We start from the raw sequence: 21,575 nt of genomic DNA, 5'->3' as shown, positions 1-21,575 counted from the left end.
GAACAGGAGTAACTTTATATAGTTTATTTTCACACTACATATAATACCAGACACACACCCACACTACAGAATAGCAGTGGTTTTGATCCTACAACTAGTGGTGGTTCAGGAAGAAAGCAAACTTATCAAACAATAAAAGGGCAAAGGAAATAAAGTTGAGATATTTACACAAACTGATACACTGGTGAGAAACATGCCTTCATGTTCTATGTAGTACATGTACCAATGTTTACTGGAAGAGCATGTTTTGATGGTAAACCCAGAATAATTGGCCAACTCCTGGACAAGATTCCCTTGTTGAAGCTATCTCTCAGCAGAGAACATTCTTCTATCCTGTATTCAACTATAACCTCCAGCCCACACCCCCCCCCCTAAAATTGAAAATCCAGGAGAAGGCCAGGGTTATAATTTGAAATGTGTAAATGTTAGGTTATGTAACAGATGATATTTAACCCAACATTAAAGAACTTTAAAACAACTCATTACACAAAAATATTGAAAATAAGAGTGAAAACTTGCTTATGATTGTATTAAAAAGCATTCATTTTTGTTAAGCTGCTATTGATACAACATCTTCATAAACAGGATATGTACATAAATTACACTGACCATTTATATTAAATAGAACAATGTACACAGATATTAAAAATATATGATTTTTACATTAAAACTCAGGTAAAAATTACTGGCTGGCTGAGATACAAGTGAATGGCAAAATAATGACAATCCCAGTCAAAATATAGTAAACTTCTGAAGTTTTGTAGAATCAGAACACATTGATTGATTCTTCTTCCTTTTCTCAATTAAAAATTTTAATCTTGCTTCACAGCACTATTGTGATCAAAGCACTTGACTTTCAGAAAATAAAATGCACATGCACTAAATGATATATAAATAATATTAACAAAAATAACTATTGCCCAATAGTTAATGATTATAAATGTATATGTATAAAATAAAGTTAATACATTTAATATGAATAAAAATTAAAATTTTGCTCCTAAAACATAAAATTAAACAAACACAAGATAAAAGGGTAGAAATTACATAAGCACTTTTTTTAGGACCAGCACTAATAAGATAGATTTAACAAATATTAATGATAACAGAAGCACTACGATGAAAAACGCACGCATACCAAGAACAATCTCCCCAAAAATAACTTGTCATGAGTCGGACAACACGTATATAGCACATGTATAGCACTGTTACCCCATAGATATAGATACTTATAGACTCAGATCATCTACTATTAAATAATTATTTCATTTTAATAAGTACCGGTATGACATCACATTAGTCAATAAATTACCTGAGAATTTCAGACATTGGTTAATCAAAACTTACTGATACAAGGTTTAAACTACACCTTATCATCTTCTGAGCATATGCCTATGGCCTTAATTAGCCGTATGCAAAAGATCAAATATTCATCAACAACTACTTTAGTTTACAGGTCTATTGTCCTTAACAAGAGCAAACAGAATATAAAACAAACTAACATGAGATCTAATGAATGTTACGGCCACATCCATCAACACTTACTTAACAAAATTGAAAATACACATGTACTAGCTGCACAAATGATACAGGACAAGAGTTTTTATGTTGATACAAAACAGAGCGAACCCTTTGACAGACTAGAACAGTATGCTCCAACTGTTAATGAGTAACTACTTCCATGCAGATTCTAACAAAAAGTTGTAGCAATTTTATACATGTATTTTACTGTACAAGCTTACAACATTGCATAGCAACATGAATCTAAACCTCCTCAAACAAATAAATCCAGCTAAAAATTCATAACTAAATCATCAAGCTTATACCCCAAAAAAACCAAAATCATTGAGCTGAACTCATTCCTTCTGCATAAATTTGATTTTTACCCCATCCAACTAGAGCTTGGTTCTCCTACCTACAGTTGAGTCAGTCCTAGTGTTGAGCCTGAGACGCAGTGATAAGACAGTTCTACTGTCTCCACCAATCAACTCTCAACACATAACTCTTCTCAAATAACCTACCGTAAACCACATTATTAAAACAGAAATCTCATTCACTTTCTCTATAGAAGAAGAAGAAAACTACAGAAATGAACCCAGGATGTATTCAGAATGTATTATGCTTTTCACAACCAACTACAAATTATGGATTGATATGGAACTAATTTTGATTTCCCTTTGTAGAGTAAGGCAAGCTTAACACTTAAGCAATATCACAATAGACATACAGCTGATCCTATTGATGACGGAGAATTCCTCCATCTAGCAAAGCTACAGACAAGCAGAGGCACTCGTTATACAGCAAAAATACTGAAGACAAAATTTCTTGTGAAAACGTAGTTACATCTTTGAATGCTACTGATACATGGAATACTCCGACTGTGTCAAACTTAAGCTGCAACCCAATAACAAACTGGGTTAGCAACCCTTTACCGGTATGTTGCTTTGAGGTTTGTTTGCTCATTCTGACTAGTGTTCTTACAAAAGCACTGAGGAAACTTCCCAATAATTGTTGAACGACAGACTTTGATATCTCTGAATACTAGTACGACTTTCTCAATAAATACAAGGAAGTGTGCAGTGAACAGCGATTACTGACCAAGAGGATATATCTGGAGAGGTACCTATGTACCACCTTGCAACTGTAAACCCCCTCCTAAGATACACAAAGCTTAGGGGTTCCACTTTTTGAATAGTTGTACCTTATTTTTCACATACAAGAAAATCCAGTGTTATCATCTACACATGTCTTTGTATCTCAATTTGTTTAACCTGATTTTGACTACCAGTAATAGCACAAGCTTTCCCTAAGAACTTCGTTACCTAACCCATGTTTAAATCTAGTAAATCAGATTTTTCCTATGATCTCTTGTTGAATTTAGTACACAAAACTTTTTTAGAAACAAACTAAAATATATGTAACAAACACTAAATCCAGATTATTCCACAGTCTGTCAATATTTAAGTCATTTTGTGTAATATCTATCACACTTCAAATCAATACAATGTACCAGTAAGTGCAAGCACCATAACAAATTTAGGGCAAATGTCAAAATTCTTTTAAAAATGTCTGATAACTTATATTGTTTATACACATTCAACTGCAGACATGTACTATTTATATGAATATATTGTATAAATAAATACATGTACTTAGAAATACATACAAGATGACCACTTAATGCCCTACAAGGAATTCTCCCTTACTACATAAATAATAAGGAAGTCTCCCTCACTATATAAATAACAAGGAAGTCTCCCTCACTATATAAATAACAAGGAAGTCTCCCTCACTATATAAATAACAAAGAAGTCTCCCTTACTATATAAATAACAAAGAAGTCTCCCTTACTATATAAATAAACAAAAAAATCCTAAATAACTTGATCATTAAGAATTCATCTTTTGCATTTCCTCTCCTGAATCATCGAATGGCGCCTTGGCTTTGCGGCCGCGGGTGATGGTGGCAGCTATCTCGTCAAAAGTTCTGTTCTTTGTCTCGGGAACTTTGAAGAATATGAAGACTATGGCTCCTATCAGGATCACGATGAAGGGCAGGTACACATAGCCCAACATGGCTTTCTGTTTAAAAGGACAAGAAAAATACAACTTTAATGGAGAAAAGTTACATCAAGTAGAAAGAGAGTAAGAATATTTACCCTTACAATAAATTACTAATTGGATGTAAAATTTTAATTCCTTTCACCAATGCTGTTGCTTTAGAGCACTTGTTTCATAACCACGTTGTAAACTTTTGTACAAACATAATCTCTCTGATTGCAAGGACAGTCTTACCTGCATAAACCTGAAGATTAAGTTCAGAATGAAGTTGCAGACCCAGTTGAAGGTCAGTGAGAGACTCATGGCTGCAGCGCGGGGTTCTTGTCGGAAGATCTCACCCACAACAATAAATGGGATGGGGCCTGAAAAATATCACAGTAATAACAAACATAAAAAATAAATAATACAAATGAAGAAATGTACTACTGTAGATTCCTTATTTTATGCGCATACTTAATTCCGCGATTCAATAGTTTTACATCAAATCGCGAGAATTAAAAATCGCGAAGGCCGAATTTATATCATAATTCCATACAGTTTACATTTGTCAAAAAAAATAATAGCAAGATTTTAAAATCCCTAAGATATGCTTCTTGGGATTTTACGCAGATAATTTCTCGCATTTAATAAGGAATTTACAGTATTAAATTCAAAATTTAAATTGATTTTATTTCTCTCTAAAGAAACCTGATATAATACATGTAATACACAATTTGAGGATACTTCAACTTGGCAAATAGACTAAAACAGATTACAAGATGTCAGCAAAAAATAAATTACTGCATTTAGGAAAGTGAGAGCATGTTTCTCATTTTACAGCTAAATATTATTCCTTGCCCTTTTGAAAAAGATAGCACATGGAAAAAAATGAACAACAAATTACATGCAAGTTACATGTAATTATAGATGATTAAGATAAATAAGAAGATTACCGAGTCCAAGGGCGAATCCAACGACGTATGTGTGCATAGCAATGATGGCAACCACCGCAAAAATTCCTCGGGAACCCTGCGGAGGAAATTGAGAAAATTAGTCTAACCTGGCTCGAAACCATCCCCATTACATACTAACTAACCAAGATTACAACATACAGTGTTATCATTAAATATTATGTGGTTAATTAAAGACCAGAACGGATATAGGACAATTATATATAATTATATTTAAAAGGAGACTGAGCGTGAATACATCAGAACAGAGGCTCAGGTCTACTATCATCAACTGAAACTCTCGTCTACATGGATAGAAAATAATGTTGAAACTACAACGTAGGACAAACACAAAAAGCTATACATAAGTTCTCCTCTATATCAAACTACCAGTGCATGTTTAAATATAGGCTAACACGTATACATATGTCATGTACTGTGAAATCATTTAATTTCGTGGGGGCCAATTTTCGTTGATTGTGGATTTTTCGCTTATTTGTGGGGATGTAATTTCGTTGATGTGTCAGTTTTCAGTGTGAGTAGGTAAACTAAATCTTTAATAATTAGTTTTCATTGAGGATGTAAATTCGTGGGCAAGGGTTACCCACGAATACCACGAAAATTGAGCCACCACGAATTCTAATGATTCCACAGTATTGGTAGATTAACATGTTTGTAAAAAAACATTTTATAGAAAGAAAATATAATACATCAAACATTTATCTGAACAAATATTCTCAACTTTCCTACCATCTAAATCTACATGTGATATACTTCAGACACTTACCTGTAGACTTTCCTCGTACTGCAGGTTGTGGAAGATGGTGAGAGCTATGAAGGAGACCACCATACAGACCATGGGGTAGAGTAGGAGTGGGCGTCGCCCGGCCTTCTCCATCAGAGGCACCGCGATCAAGGTGGTGACCACATTGATTAGACTGGTCAGACACACCACCCACTCCACCACTGTCAGCTCCACCCCGGCGTTCTTGTACATGAAGCTGGAGAAGGACATCACCTACAGACAGACAGACAGACAGAGTGATATAAATCACATCCTCTAGAACACATCCTTAACACATCACCTCAATTTGGAACTTAATGGAGAAGACTTATTTTAACAATGTGTGGTTCTTGTTCTAATTATTTTTTTGTGGATCACAAAATATGTGGATCACAAAATATTTTCAAACTAAAATCGAACTTCATTTGTAAACCATTGAAATATATATATATAATTTATTATACATTTAAATGCTTGAACTGAAATGACAACTCTCTAACATAGGACCATAACACTTTTTCTGCACACTTTTTTGGAGACAATGCCCAATATGGCTGGACTGTGTCTGACTTACGGCGTTGATGCCGGACCACTGCTGGGAGATCTGGAGGACACAGGCGATGATGACGGGCCAGCGGAGGTCGACGGTGGTCAGCAGTTGCTTCAGGGTGAAGGACTCGACGCTCTGAGATTTACGAGCTTCCACCTTCATCTCATCAATCTCATCCTCAACGTCAAAGTAACCTCTCAACTTCCTCAGAGCTACGCAAAACAAGGATTAAAATTAACTAGGAACACAGGTATAGAGAATGACAAAATGGCTACTGAATTTCTTCAGTAGATGGAACAATTCTTTTTATCAGCAAATGCCTTCTTTTGAAACTTTTATAGTGTGTATTCTGTATTTGGGACATACAAGTAAGTCATAGTTTTTTTTGGACATGTATTTGCATGTCATAAAACTTTGTATAAATTCATCAGTACACATGAAAAGAGAAGCAATACAAGTGCTGATTTGAAAAGATGCATGGACATGTACCATACATTAATCTAACCATTGAACTTGAGTAAGCTGTCCTATATACCAAACATACTGCATTCAAAGTTTGCTTACCATCCCTGGCTTCTTCCTCTTCATTCTTCTTGATGAGGAGGTATCGGGGGCTCTCGGGGCAGAAGGGGAGACCAATCAGACAGACCAGGGCGGGGAAGGCGTTGAAGATAAACACCCACTCCCATAATTCCTTGGTGCCTGAACAAAGAAACAGAGACTTACCACCTTGCTGACACTTCTAATCAACTGTCTATCAAACCATATACTGTGGAATCATTTTTATTCGTGGGGTCAATGTTCATGAGTAACCAAAATTTTCCTGGTTCGTGGGGACGTAATTTTGTTGGTAGTGAAATCAGGACAATTTTAAGGAACATTAAACAAATGCTTGTATATACGTTCGTGGGGATGTAAATTTGAGGGCAAGGGTTACGCACGAAAGCCACGCACATCTGTTCTCCCAAAACAATGACGATTCCACAGTAGGTTTCAGCTGATTTTGTCACATCATTCAAAAGAAACTGAAATATTTTGGCTTTATGCTTAAGCTCTTCTTCACTTTGAATTAAGTGTCAATTTTAGAAACCTATGAGATGTTCATTTTTGAAGGGATCTTTTTGATAGAGCCAATGTAACCTTAATATAGGATGTTCTCTACATCCAATTTTGTCTAAATCTTTTAACATTTAACAAAATAAGAACAAAATTTGCTCAACAAAATATAAGAAACTTTTTTTGGTATATTTTACACAAATGACTCACCAAAGAGTTTGGACACGCCCATGATGTTGGACCACAGGATGCCGACAGTGATGAACAGCTGGTGACACGTTCCGATGGCCCCCCGGATCTTCTTGGGCGAGATCTCAGCCAGGTAGAGGGAGGCCAGACTCACGTTCAGACCTGACAAGGGCAAGGCATTACATGTAACCAAGTAACATTAATTACACAGGTGTTGCAATGCAAAAGTTTGACTGGAATGATTAGATGTTGCTGAATCCCAAGTCATGACTTTTGTGGGTATCTTTAATAACAGTACACTAATACATCAACAGTGTTGACTTTTGTTTGTTATCAACACAATGTCTATATAGGAGTCTTGCTTTTATCAAATATCCACAGAACTGCAATCATATTAGCCGTTAATTTTACCTGTATTTCTGGAGTAATCATAATTATAAATAATTCAACAGTACATGTATTAATAATATTGCATGGGCATGGATTGTCCCAATGTTATTTACCATACTGAGGTTTGAAGCCAATAAAAACATACCACAATGGAGCCCGGCCAGAGCGCGGTGGACAATGAGGACCTCGAAGGACCGGGTCACCTTGGGGATTCCTCCAAAGAGGGCCGCCACAAACATGATGAAGGTGATGAGGATCATTCCCCTCTTCCTGAAAAAAAAATTGAACCAAAAACTCAACACAGGTTGGCAAACAACATCACAAGGCGTAAATATCAAGTCACTTCACAGCAAGTTGAATGGAAACAGAAAGAAAGATGAACAAACCTTCCAAAATAATCTGCCCATGCACCAGAGGCAAAAGCGCCGATCATTCCGAACAAGACGAAGATGGCGACGGTGATGGACCAGAGCCATTCTACGTTGTCCGGGGCCTCGTAATTAAGGTAGTTCATTTCGGACCTCTTTATGGGTATCGTCATGTTTGCGGTGCTGTTTCCACTGTAAGTGACAACAGTGCTGTTGTCGTCCATTTCTTTGATTCCTGCTCTCTCATCCAGGACATCATGGTAGAACATCTGAATAATCTAAATATTAAAAAAATATATTGAGATGTACAACTGATTATTTTGGTTCTGGTGCTCTATGTTCTTATAATATACCGGTAACTGAGACAGCTTCTGGTGTCATTGTATGCTATTCTATTGTGGTTAAGTTGCAAAATGATGTTGCAGAAAGTACAATAACAATTTTTTGTGTGTTCACTATGTTCATCTACCCTAGGTTTTGGAGATGTCTGACAATTTGTCTCACAAACATTATATACTGTCTGTTTAAAGTATTTAACGGTGCAGGCAAGTCCATGTTGATGAGGTGCTTGGTTGTACATTGGTGAGATTTGTACTGACGACTCAAATACTAGCGTGTCTGTTTTAACATTAGCACTGTTAGTTTCATTGCGCTGACAGGAACCTACCTTGGCCGGGTTGTTGACATCGCCGATATTGTAGCCATACAGAAAGGAATTCCCAAACACACAGAAAAACACGCTACATATCAAATAGCACGAGTAGTTTACTTCCCTCTGCAAAAGTAATCAAAATGTAAAAATTAACATGTGGTAAATTCTCTGCAGGTCTTGGCTAATTGTTTATTTTTGTTAAACAAATACTGCTATATTTTTTTTTTCAGTTACATTTGAGATCTCATCTAAGACTTGAAAAGAACTGTTTTACCCAAAAATTGTTAGGAGAGTTAAAAAGGAGATAGCTGAAATATCATACAAAGAGGCCTGGCATGTATTCATATACATGTATTACTGGTTTATGTTTGAAATGAGTTCATTGATGTGTCTTCTAATTATTTTTCATCTGGATATACATTTTGACTCTGGGCAAAGAAAAAGATTTTGAATTAGAGGAACTTAGTTCACTATCAGCTGGACACTGCTACGTGCCATATCAACAACTATTCTGTTTTTAGATTTTTTCTCAATATAATATTTTTCAATAAAAAAAATCCCTCCAATCGAATCACGATTTTTCAAGGAAAAATTGTTTTAATAAGGAAAGTATGAAAAATAAATCCTGTATTATAAATCACAGATTCTGAATTTTTCCTGTTGGGTTTCCCCTCCAATTTCCCGTTCTTTTTTAGAGATAAAGGAATATATCCGTATGTATAGAGTTGACGAACAGGAACTCTTCCTGGATAAATTTAAGTCTTCATTCCTTTACACTCCCTAATACGATTCAAAACATAATTGAATAGAAATATTTTGTCCAATACAATGGACAGGTCCTTGTTTACTTAAAACAAGTATGGTCATGATGAACAGGAAACTTACACTTACGTAAATGCAAACAAATGCTACAACTTTTATTTTGATTAAACAACCCAAGTCTAAAAAATGTTACGTATTTTAAACCCCATTTAAATCAATAAATGTAACTCAAAGGAAACCAGAGAATTGTATTTGCTTGAGAGTTTATCCCAGCAGTTTAAAAGTAAAATTTCGTTCTTCTTAGTTTAATTCACCCATATTTTAACTCTTTCTATCAACTGTAAATACACACTATACATATATTTCTTCTACAATTGCCTTCCTAGTTCATTGCGTTCAATTGCACACATGCCTTTCAAAGAACTTTAAATGATGCAATGAAAAAACTGCACCCCCTCAATCAATAATAACCTAATGACGTCAAATAATTCTCTTCGTGTTGAATGTCAGGTTTTTCTAAGTATCTAAGTGTGTTGGTGTATGTGAGTTTTAACGCTAAAGAAATCCCAGCTTTTTAATGCACATGCACCTGTATTTTTTTTTTTTTTTGAATAGTGTCCAATTTTTTTTGTATGTGACTTGGTAGGCAGTCACCTTGAGTTTCGATAATTAATTGCATACTTGGAGATCTTGACAGAACAGACTACCGAGCTGGGTAATTAGGACAAGTTCAGAACCTGGACACATATATGCCCTACATATGTAAAGAATGTCATTCATTTACGTCAACTAAAATAGTAGAACATTAAAACAAGGCTTAACTAACAGATCAGAGTAAGAAATCCTGCTTCAGTAGAAATGTACTTGTTAATCTGGGGCTGATCTGCTGCTGACCTACTGGGATTTGTTATACAACTCTGATATTATCACAACTACTCATATACAGGTCTACCGATCAGTACTTTACTGTACATCTGTGAATCAGAGATGTCAAATATATCTCTGTATTTTACACAATTACAACAATTCCTTGAATGTTGTTCATTGTTATCAATCTGGAATGGTTAGCCTGAAGTACACAGGGTTTTTCTGGGTATCGTAGTATGTTCATTTGACAAATCCTAGCTTCTATAGATAAAAAATACCCAATATCTAATTCATTAGTTTCAGTTCTTGACGGACAATCAATGGAACTAATGTGGCATCCTCTCCTCTCTATACAAGACACCACCGAAACCAATAGTTGGGGTGCCCCTTCTGAGGACTCCACTGTCTGCATTGGCAGTTCGGGGGTAGTCTTTGTGGCCCTGTCATCGTAGATCAAACCTTGAAGAATAGCAGACTGATGTCCTTGGGTGATAGCATTGTTTTACTGGCTGAGATTTCTGGGTTACTTTAAATAGGCAAGACCGAGAAGACCCCCCCCCTTCCAAAATATGATGCCCTTATACTTAGCGGACATACCAATGTTTTCATGTAGTGTTTTTTAGGAAATAAGCCTTTAAGATCAAAAGCATGATTCATATCCAAGGAATTTCAAATATTTTGCAATTGAAGAGCTAGTTGTCAATAGGACTGCACAGTACCAAAGTTTTATATCCGTTTTCTTTTGTTTGGAAATGCAGATTCCATAAGTTGTGTCTATTTATAAATCCTCTTGAGCTGAAAGAAGACTCTCGATGCTATTGTAAAATTATGTGTCTTTCCTTGTCGATGTCTCCCACTCCCAAACTCCCCTTTTGATTTTACAGAGAACTGTCTTCTTGGAAAAACCCCATACTTATCTATAACTTCCCCATTATGTACTCATGTCATATGCAACTCTTTATATTATATCATCTTTTCATCTTTTTTAGTCTATAGAGAAAAAGTTTATTAAAATTTCCTTATACATTTTATATTCATAACAAAAAAAATAATAGATCTATTCAAAAAATCAAGTTACACAATTTGTTGTTGTTGTGTTCTTTTTTACTTGTTAGGTGTAACCTTTAAAACCTCACCAAGATTGAAGATAGAAAAGCTCATTAAAAATCAAACAGTGCTTCTATCAGTACACAGGAATGAAATTACAAATTCATGAACATTAAAACAGCTAGATGTCAAGTTAGCTACTAGTTCTTAAGATCACCGAAGCATAAATTTGATTATCAGGTTGTTTTTTTTAAAGTTCTAAATTTCAAATTTAGTGCTGCACAGAAACTTTCCTTTTTACATTAATATTGGCAATCTCCTTCCGATTTAATTCACACAAAATGCCATCAACCTCTTTCAAAACTATTCACCTAGACTCATGGCATCACCATAAGAACTTGACCTTTATATATGAAAATTTTATATTGTTATACAAGATCAGAATATAGATTAACAGAAGTTATAAAATATCATTTTTTTTTTAAGAATAACAAATTCTTTTTTTTCAACAAGAAACATAACTTTTGACGTTTCTTGTGTCGTTATGCATCAGGATGACGTACGGCAACTTAAAGGATAGGGATCTATGAATGCCAATCTAACGTTCTTTACTGGGGAGGATACTCGGGTAAGACAAATCCTGGGCCCCCCTTCCCACAATAGGATGCTGTAAGAGGACCTAGGATGGGATGATCTTCAGGAAACATGGGTCACCCAGTCTAGAACACATGTACTAGGTGTCTAAGCCCCTGGCTCACTCCCATTTGTACAGCAACTGTAGGTAGTGATTAGTGACTGACCATGTTTCCTCTAGGATGCTGACAAATTACGATATATGTACTTATCTCTAGAGTCTGATATCCCTTCGTATGACGTCAACATAAAAATGTTATTACATCAATACCAATTGTCCTTTTCCTATTGCTGTGATTTAAATTTAAACTAATGCTCATCCATTCGTGATCATATTGAGTGCACACCGAGTACCTTGTCATTAATTTCATAACTGTCTGACATTACTCATCAAAACAAACCCGTTATACGCATAGTTTACATTAGTTTAGGACATGTATGCATGTAAATATATTCAAAAAGTGAATTTACTGTCAACGCAATCCAAATCAGGCTGACATATGGACTAACAACCACCATACGTGGCAAAAATACACCACAAGATGGAGGGGGGGGGGGGTGTATCTGCAAGAGTATAGGGAGATCGACATCTTATGAAACAGCTGTGCTTTATAGCAATAGAAATCTCACTCCTCCAGCCAATCTGGTGTGTGTCGTCAATAATCTAATACTCCTTCTGGTCAGTTACATCAGATTCATGCTGTCCAGGTAAAAAATACCTGTGGTCCAGATTTTATGTCCTGTGTACTCGAGCTGACCTACATACTTTTTAGATTTATTTGGTCCTTGCTTCTCTTCTGGGTGATTTACAATTCCTGTAAGGTGGTCTCCATTATTTATGGAGTTCTGACCTTAAAAAGGTCTTGTGCATATTTAGTAAGCCTCCCAAGACAGGACAAGATTGTACATGAAGAAAAATTAAATGTATCATAATTAAATCCTTTAATAACATTTAAATCCATTCATTGAAATTTCAACCCTGTGTTATAAGACTGAATATTTGTGGCTGTTTACATGAGAGTAATGGTGGAATTGTTTGTATTCATATACACAGGAGAATCAAGCTACTACAGCAGAAAGTAGGCTAATACAGAAATCAATATCCAGCCTCCGCCATCCTCTACCAAGATAGAACACATGTAAACAAGAGCATATAATAGTGGGATCTTGTGCAAGAAATGCCACCACCGACAAGCTTACTTAATGCTCAGAAATTCTTCTGTAGTTGTTACGAAGAAGGCATTCATTGGTAAAACCCTAATCGTAATGTTATGATATATTTCATACATAAAGCAGGCTTTGGCATTCTTTGAGATTTTGTTTCTTGTTATTTTCAAGCGTTATGTCAATTTTCCAATATTTTTTCTTCCTTCACTTAATCTGTTCCATCCCTCAGAATAGAACTATGGTAAACAGGTATAATAGAAATAGTTTGAATTTGTGAATGAATACGACGCTTCACTGATATTTCACCATTTTATAGAGTTAAACATTTTATCATATAGGGAGGTGTAATTCTATAGATCCCATTGAGTCTGTTCCTACTCTTTTACAGCACTGACAGCAATACACAAGGCCCAAAGAATTCGTACTGTTAAAAAAGTTTACTCCTTATCCTACATAAAAAATTTAAAAAATGTAATTTTGGATTGTCTTCCTGTCTCTGTGCTACCTACTTATTTCGAGCGCCAATCTATAAGTAAGTACTTGAGGAGCGACTGGAATTTTGAATTGTTACAAGATCTTTTCATGATCTGGGGTAGAGGATCTACACTCTATTGGGCATTACTTCACCAGTAGTCCAAAGTGTACCAGAAACAAGAGGTGGTCATTCTATAAATTGTCCCCTTGTTTGTTCTGGGTTGAGTTTTAGTCCTTAAATCCTTTACAACTATGGCCACAGAAGCCCTGGATATTTAAATGACAGATTAATCGTATTCTTGACTTTCACACCTTGAGTTGACTAGGTCAATAGGAACTAAAATACCTTTTACTTAGTTTTTCCTTTTTTTCATGAATTTTCATGAAAGAATATTATCATTTATTTGAAAATGACAAAAATATCTATGCTTGATTATTCCTTTAAAATCAAATATAAACTTTGTAATTTAGGTTTAAGAAGAAAAAAAATTTTCCTACACCGTTTTTTCATTAATCGTACATACAGCTTACTATTTAATTCACGACATACAGTTCCATATTAAATAGCTACTTGTATATTTAGATATATTGATTTCATGATACTATATTGATTTAATGACATGGGACGAATAACTTTTAAACCACGTAAGTAAGATGAATAACAATTCACTATAACCATGATAACCCATCACCACAATCAGTGTATCACACTATTTCACGAAAAAAATCCCAAGATAAGCCCCAACGACACGAAACATGTCGTCGTGTAATACACGTGCGGCAAACATTAAGCCGCCATGCTTGCTGTTTATAAAAACTACAATGTTTCATCATGACAGCCACTATCAACATATTGAAACTTTTAAAATGAAAGTAAAAGATAAAGAAATCATCTATATACTCACATCAGTCATGATTTCAGTGCGTGATCAACGTTTTGTAGCTAATAGTCTCTCTTCTCTTCTCCGTGTAAAGTTAGTGTTCTGTATGACCTTCAACTGAGAACATAAATAGAACCCATATGAACAATTTGATTGGACGACTATGGCGCACCCTCTTAGTACGTAATGAAATATTATTGAAATCTTGCACCAATGATGTACATATGTATGTGTGAAGCCACGTTTTCTATGGTACCCGAGTTCACTGTTTAACATAAAAAATATGATATTAACATTTTATTAAAAAAAGAATAAAACCGTACATTTTGAAATGTAAGTACTTATATAATAAACATGTATGTCGTTTTATAAGATTAACATCAAATATTTTATTAAAAAGTTTTTTTTATGTAAATATCACAATGCTATTTCAATAGAAATACGCACGTTAGATGTAATAAAATCTAAATTGTGATGTCATATATGTAATGCCAACGCAAAAAAGAAGTGATGTAGGAAATAAAAAAAGCCAATGAGTGCACACGGATGTAATATTGATATACAATATAGAATGTAATAATGGCTAAAATCCATAATTAATACAAAATATGGGCCGCAAAATATGAATTAAAAAAATATAATTTGGGTGATATATATAATACACGAGAGATGCCTAAACATTCAGATTAAAATATACATAATGTACATATGCTGTACTAAAATATTATCAGGATTATGTCACAAGTACATGACAGTATTTCTCCCTAATTAAGGTCAATATATCTAAATATAGTATATGAAAGGTGCCTACAGGTTTATGAAATTCCAGATAAAAAATCTCTCAATATGATGCTTCGATTGTAACAACAGCTTTGTTTGATAGGGTGTATCGAGGCTTAGATATTTGGTAAACGCAAGAAACAATAATCAAAGTACTGAAGTACAGAAAGCCGGGCTCTTTTGGTGTGTCTTTATGCGTACGCGCGTATTGTGTAGTAAAGACTGAAAATCTCTCTCTCTCTCTCTCTCTCTCTCTCTCTCTCTCTCTCTCTCTCTCTCATGTTTTTAATGTCGGCAAAGCATCAGAGAGCGACCAAATTTTTTAAGCGGCTATAAACAAAAAATAAGTCTGTCTAGTAGAAGTTAAAAAGTTCAACAGTTGCTGCCTTCAATTTTGCAACAAGCATTATATATTCAATCCCCGTTTCTTCATCGTGCAGCAAAATAGTTCAAGGAAATTCATGCGCATTGTATGTGTCCAAAATGCATAGCAATTTTTTAAAAACACGTTATTAATAAGAAAACTAAAAAAGAGAGACAATTCATTTGAAATTTTAAAAAAAGAAACAAAATGCCAACACTTTTGACAAAACGTGGCTCTTTGGGTAACTATTTGGTATAGCGGAAGCTTTACCTTGACGCTGTTTAGTTTTTTGTTTATTTGTTGTATTTACAGTAACATTGGCGATTGGCCTGCCTATAGCCAGGACTCTGCTTTCAGCAGAGCCCGGCTAAAAATCATATTTCATTAATCTGTTATTTTCTTCGAAGTATGAACCAGACAAGCTAAACATCTTGTAAATGATTAGTGTCTTTTTCGTGTTAGATCTACTATGACGTCATAATTGATATGAACATTTTTTACTCGTACTTCATAGCTATATATAGAATTCTTGACATTCTATATTAAATCATGACAAAAGAAACCCCGATACCTTTATTCAATTGGACATCATTTTTAAGTCTAAAAGAGGAGCTGATGAATATGCATGAGTTCATTTAACGTCGTTTTTTGAAAGACTGTAGGCATTCTAGCTATAAATGTATCTCTGTAATCAAAAATGGAAAAAAAACCTCCTAAATTGTTTACTTATATTTGCTTATTTACTTTATAGAAAAAATTATGAAATTTCTTTTTAAAAAGTCTGTGAATATTCTTTCATTGGACTGGTTTGGGGACAAGGTCGGTTCCAGCATTTTCCAACACGAACGTCATTAATCCATCACAGCAGATCGCACTGTATCCCCAGACAGACTGGGGAAAGGCGGAGATGTCTTAACTGTCTGATCCAGACTGACGTTTACCAATACAGAATAATTATAGACTTACATCTATTGCAGCGCTGAAAGTTCATTCTATACGAGTCGCCAATCATGTCTCTCATTCTTGTATTTCTATCGTTTATTAATCAACTATTAATTTGTTTAATCTAGATCGAATTCTCCAGGACCATATAGGTACATCATTTTGTGACAAATATTGATTTTTAAAAAGAAATGTTGAAGAAAAATCTCAATACTTTTAAAAGAGGTACCCCAATGGTAGAATGTTGAAAAAGGCAAATCTCTCACAAAGTATTCACAGAAAAAACATCCTAAATATATGGAGCGAAAAATTCTTTCCATATCCAAGATAGTTTGAGTATTGATCTTTGAATATGAGGCTACACAATCATTTGATGCCTTTCAAGCAAATGACTTCCAATACAACCTTCCATGTCAGATTTGCTAGCCCTTGACTGATTTTATGACCTACAAAATCAAATTCTCTTTCATAGTTACAAGAATATTAAGATTTTATCTTCAGAAATTTCAGGAGAAGAATGTTTTTTTCTTTTATTTAGACAGCTAGAGAAAAAGAGACCTAGATCTAAGTTCGCATTTGAGAGTTACCAACTATGTTTTTTTACATTAAAAATAAAGACTGTCTCGAAGATAGCATAATGTATGTGTCTGTTCTTTTTATTGTAAGTAAAGATAATTCCTAAACTATAGCAATTATTATAGTAAGGAAATGTTTTAACAACAAATGTAATATATTTAACGTGCATGTGGTCTGACGATCTGACTTTGCTAATGAACTGTGTCACTAAATAATGGATTTTCAGGGTTTTAATCCGATGCAACTTAAATACGTGTAACTCTGATTAATGAAAGGTTAATACGTAACTGCACACCTTAATCATGAACCTACCTGATCCAGGTACATATTACCTGCCTTGACATATAAACAGTCTTACAGTTAGATTAATTTCAACATCCATTCTGCTTTAAAATGGGATACAAGGGTATTGGTCTACCATTTGCCGGCACAGTCTATGGGGACTTAAGGTACAATAAAGTTAAAATTCTTAAGCACAGAATCTGGTGTGTTGATGAACTGCCTGAATTCAAACGCGTTCCTTATTGATTGTTTGTATAAAATGAAAGTCTTCAGCATCAAGGAGAATCAAGAGAGAATTAAAGACAACATAAATCCTGGAAACCTTCGGAACTGTTATCTGTAGCAATGGACTCCTTATGACGTCCACTTGATTGCAGTCAAAGCCGAATACGAGCCACTGTCATGTATGATAAAGCTTTATTACCAAGCAACACATTTCTTGTACTACCAGTCAATCAAAGCAATATTCTGAAAGTCACAGTGCGTAAAAAATATGAAGACTTTATCAGTTCTAGTAAATCAAGTCCTTGATGAAACGTCGCATCTTGATGTCACAAAGCATGCATGTGGGTAGGAACACACTGGTCGGTGTTACGTCACTATCGATCAATGACCTAGTCATTTTTTTTAAGGCTAGGCAATGATGTGTTCGAACTTGACATGGTTCAAGATAAGCTCAGGTAAACCATCAAACGAAAAATATCATTGAGAGTTAAAAGTTAGAAAAAAAACCACGACTTTGATTGAAGCAGAAACTGAGTACATACCAACATAGAACACAAATCACTCAATCCTGGTTACTTTGTTAAGATAATTTAAATTGATGTCAATCTAAACCCCGTGTCTCCATCCTAAATCCATCCTTGCTTGATGTTCTTGGCAAGATATCTTTGACATAGTGCAACACTTATAAGGTATGTCAGAAGCGTATCAACAGATTGAGGTGAACATTAATCGGGGCTTTTACTATCACCGGAGTAGAAGAAAAATCATGTTTCTAGAATTTATTTCACAATATGATAAACTTTACAACACACTAACTATTACTTGAAGCCAAACAATTCATTAATTTGTTTAACTTATAGACCACAACCAAGCATTAAGAAGCACAGATTACACCCTTGTAGACCGGTTTTAATTTTCCATTGAAAACTCCTTTCATTTGATTTGGCTAAATAAATCTGAACTGCGGCAAGTGACCAAGTATAACTTGTAAATGATATGAAAAATCAAGAGGAAATGTTGCAAATTGGACATGAATTCAACCAGAGTTCAGTCATGTTATCTTTAATTGGTGCCGTTACCAGGATATAGGCTATCTTCGTCTCGACTTATTTATAAGAAATAGAAATTATAAAACGGCGATAGCTACATGTTTAGATAAACAGTTGAGCTTATATCCATGGCTATGTTTTCTTTATTCAATTCATCTGAGTAACATTGCGGTTGGTAACTTCGATATTGACTTACATTTTACAAACTATATAGTATATATAATGTAACTTTGTTATATACTCACTGATGACGGGTTGAATGGATTATCCGGAATCGGAGTGACTGCGTATGGACGTCATTAATTCCCAGATATTCATTGACTTGTAATCATATGAATGGCGTTACAGCGAACATATTATGGGAAAAAAATGACAAGTTCATATTAAATTTTAGGACAAAATAAATGACGACGAAGCAGAGGAAAAAATAATCGATGAGACAGTGTGTTTACGCCCGAGTCTCCGGAACAACAGGGCATTGACATATCGTCTGATGGACGAACGGAAAATGCGAAAACAGTAGCTCGTTATTGACTGAGGGGAAACAACGAAGGGTGCAGGCGTAAACAAACCAATAAGTGTTGCTGAACTTCGCGAGGAAAACAGAGAATTCGTGTCCAGGATCTGGGTTATAACGGAGCGTTCACCTCATTCCTAGTTTGTGAATTGCTTGCAAACAGTCCGAGGAAGAAGAAACAATCAACGGAACAACACTCCAGCCTCTTCGGTTTATTAATGCCCACAATACACTTTACAAAACTTCTATGTGTTCACTCTGATAAATAGAATAATTTATTTCGTAACTGATTTGTCTTCTCAACAATAGCACTGAAAAAATAAAAACAGTACTGATTAAAATAGTCACCCTTAAGTTTGGCAACTTTCTACGATTCACATTAGTCTGTAATAGTCTGAATTGTGAAAACCCTTCGAAAGTTCAGAATAACCTAAAAGAAAAGCACCAGAGCCGTTGGAATGTCTGAATTATTCGTAGGCCCGGTTGTACTCACTTTCGATATTAAATCTGTTGTTCTTCTCGGCCTCGATATCGTTAGAATATTTGGCAATCCGATAAAACGATATTTTGACATACTTTTTAATGCTATAAGTGTATCATCAATTCAATCGACGACAACAAAGGTCAAGGTTATGGGTCGCAACCAGTGGTCAAGATTGCTACATCGTTTTCATCCAGGCACGTAGCATCGGTTTTGAAAGTTGGGGGGGGGGGGGGGCGGGCAGACTCATCCAAAAAAATCTTGACAAGCAAAAAAAAAAAAAAAATGAAAAAAAGGGAAAAGGCCTAATTCGGGGGGGGGGGGGGGAGTATTATACCTTTAACTTCAAAAAAAACTTTGCTACGTGCCTGTTATCATATTATGAGTTAGATCACCCACCCCAATGGCAAGAGAATCGAGTATGTTTATCTCATATATGATCAATACATTATATTGTGTGAACAGTTAGAAGTTTGGTTCAGTGTATTATCATTATCGTATATGTATATAACAATGAACTCATTGCATCAGTTAAGCATTGAATGCTTATTTTAAACAAATATTCTAATAATTTTCCGGATAAACGCCCTTTAGAAGTCCACACCAGGGAGATTCGAGTCATCAATCTTACTTCTACAATCTCACAGTGTTGAACCACTGTGCTACTTTCGGAGACATCAGTACATGTATATATACCAACAGCTGATCAAAACTAGGTTGTAGCGAAAGAAAAATGCACTGTGCATAATTTGTGACTTCATAACCACTCAACAGGAGCCTTTTCTTGTGTATAGCCGAGAATTGTGGCTACATAGTAATTCAAAGATTGATAGGTTTAGTTTATTATCGGGGGCAAGCATTTATCAGTCTGTGCTTACGAAGTGTCAATCTCTAATGTGTTTGTGTTGAATGAATTATCTTAAATAAATAAGTAGTTATCAATGCTCTATAACCCTCGCTAATCTCCGATACTCAAACCGTTTACGTCCGAAGGGAAATAACTTCTATCGAAATGATGCATATTTTCTCATCCCTTACACGTTATTTAATTCGTTTGATAATCTCACAAAACAATTTAATAATTAAAATAAATCGTTTGATAATCTCACAAAACAATTTAATAATTAAAATGATCCAGGATAATTGTTGTCCATCATGTATCCTTATCTTCATCATTTACCCCGACCTTCGTCCTCCATTCTTCTGACATCCAATCAGGGACTTGTTCCTGGTCTGAACTCAGCAAAACAGACATGTGGAGGGGTGAGTGGGGGGGGGGGGGGGTAACAGGTAGGTACACAGGTAGGTATACAGGTAGGTACAGCGGTGGATGACCCAGAAAGACGAGAGGTCGTGTCGGGTCTAATCCTCTAGAAGTCTTTATTTAGATAGTGACCTAATTACTGTTTCAATATTAGATTTTCATAATTTCATTGATAAATAGATGAATTCTCGTTCAGACTGATGAATATGCCGGATGACACTGGATAACAATATATCATTCAGACGAAATATTAAATAAAAATTACCCTCTTAATTCATTCAGATTGTTCTCGTGTTCTGTGTCAATGCAGACTCGAGATTTCCCCCCACCTTTTCAGTAACGGGTCCTTCTATCGTCATATACAAGGAGGATATAAATTCTGCTTACCTCCTGTCTACGATATACAGCCCGGACTCTAGCGACCCTCCCTCGATGTCAGATGACGACCACTACTGGTCCACAAGAGTACACGGACAGATTTACGACCGTAGTGGATACCCTTCTGTTCCTTCACCCTCACGCGTTATCTGCTCAGACACACTTATTTAAAACTCTTCCCATTACACTAAGTGTCTGCGTGATAACGGATTATTCTAACAGTTTTTTCCCTTACTTAATACTATAGATGACCAAAAAAAAATGTAATATGAGTCCTTGACCCGGGAACATTACAAATTTCGACGACGCACGTGACGTTTAATAGTGTCAATGAGGCAATATATATACGGTCGGGACTTACTACTATGAGCTATATGGCAGTCTCTGAGTACATATCTATATACTTAT

The 21,575-nt window shown here is 35.2% G+C and overlaps 1 protein-coding gene across 4 annotated transcripts; it reads right to left on the bottom strand.

The window, feature by feature from the left end:
* Positions 1 to 11: 11 nt before the first annotated feature.
* LOC105320187 (solute carrier family 2, facilitated glucose transporter member 1) lies at positions 12 to 21,336 on the bottom strand. Of its 4 annotated transcripts, none has more exons than XM_011418018.4 (12): positions 21,177 to 21,336; positions 14,334 to 14,426; positions 8,494 to 8,601; positions 7,845 to 8,104; positions 7,604 to 7,728; positions 7,090 to 7,230; positions 6,388 to 6,525; positions 5,848 to 6,035; positions 5,277 to 5,507; positions 4,493 to 4,568; positions 3,795 to 3,922; positions 12 to 3,581 (listed from the first exon to the last, which is right to left on the bottom strand). In XM_011418018.4, the coding sequence occupies exons 2-12, from the start codon at positions 14,340 to 14,342 to the stop codon at positions 3,390 to 3,392; spliced, it is 1,596 nt and encodes a 531-aa protein (XP_011416320.2). In that variant the 5' UTR covers positions 14,343 to 14,426; positions 21,177 to 21,336; the 3' UTR covers positions 12 to 3,389. The 4 variants fall into 4 exon arrangements, with proteins under 4 accessions (XP_011416320.2, XP_065934183.1, XP_065934184.1 ...); XM_066078111.1 differs by lacking the exon at positions 21,177 to 21,336 and adding an exon at positions 18,773 to 18,930; XM_066078112.1 differs by lacking the exon at positions 21,177 to 21,336 and adding an exon at positions 17,284 to 17,514.
* Positions 21,337 to 21,575: the final 239 nt, after the last annotated feature.

The sequence above is a fragment of the Magallana gigas genome, chromosome 3 (assembly GCF_963853765.1).
Source record: "Magallana gigas chromosome 3, xbMagGiga1.1, whole genome shotgun sequence".
Lineage (NCBI taxonomy): Eukaryota > Metazoa > Mollusca > Bivalvia > Ostreida > Ostreidae > Magallana > Magallana gigas.
This window is presented reverse-complemented; position numbering and strand designations above follow the sequence as displayed.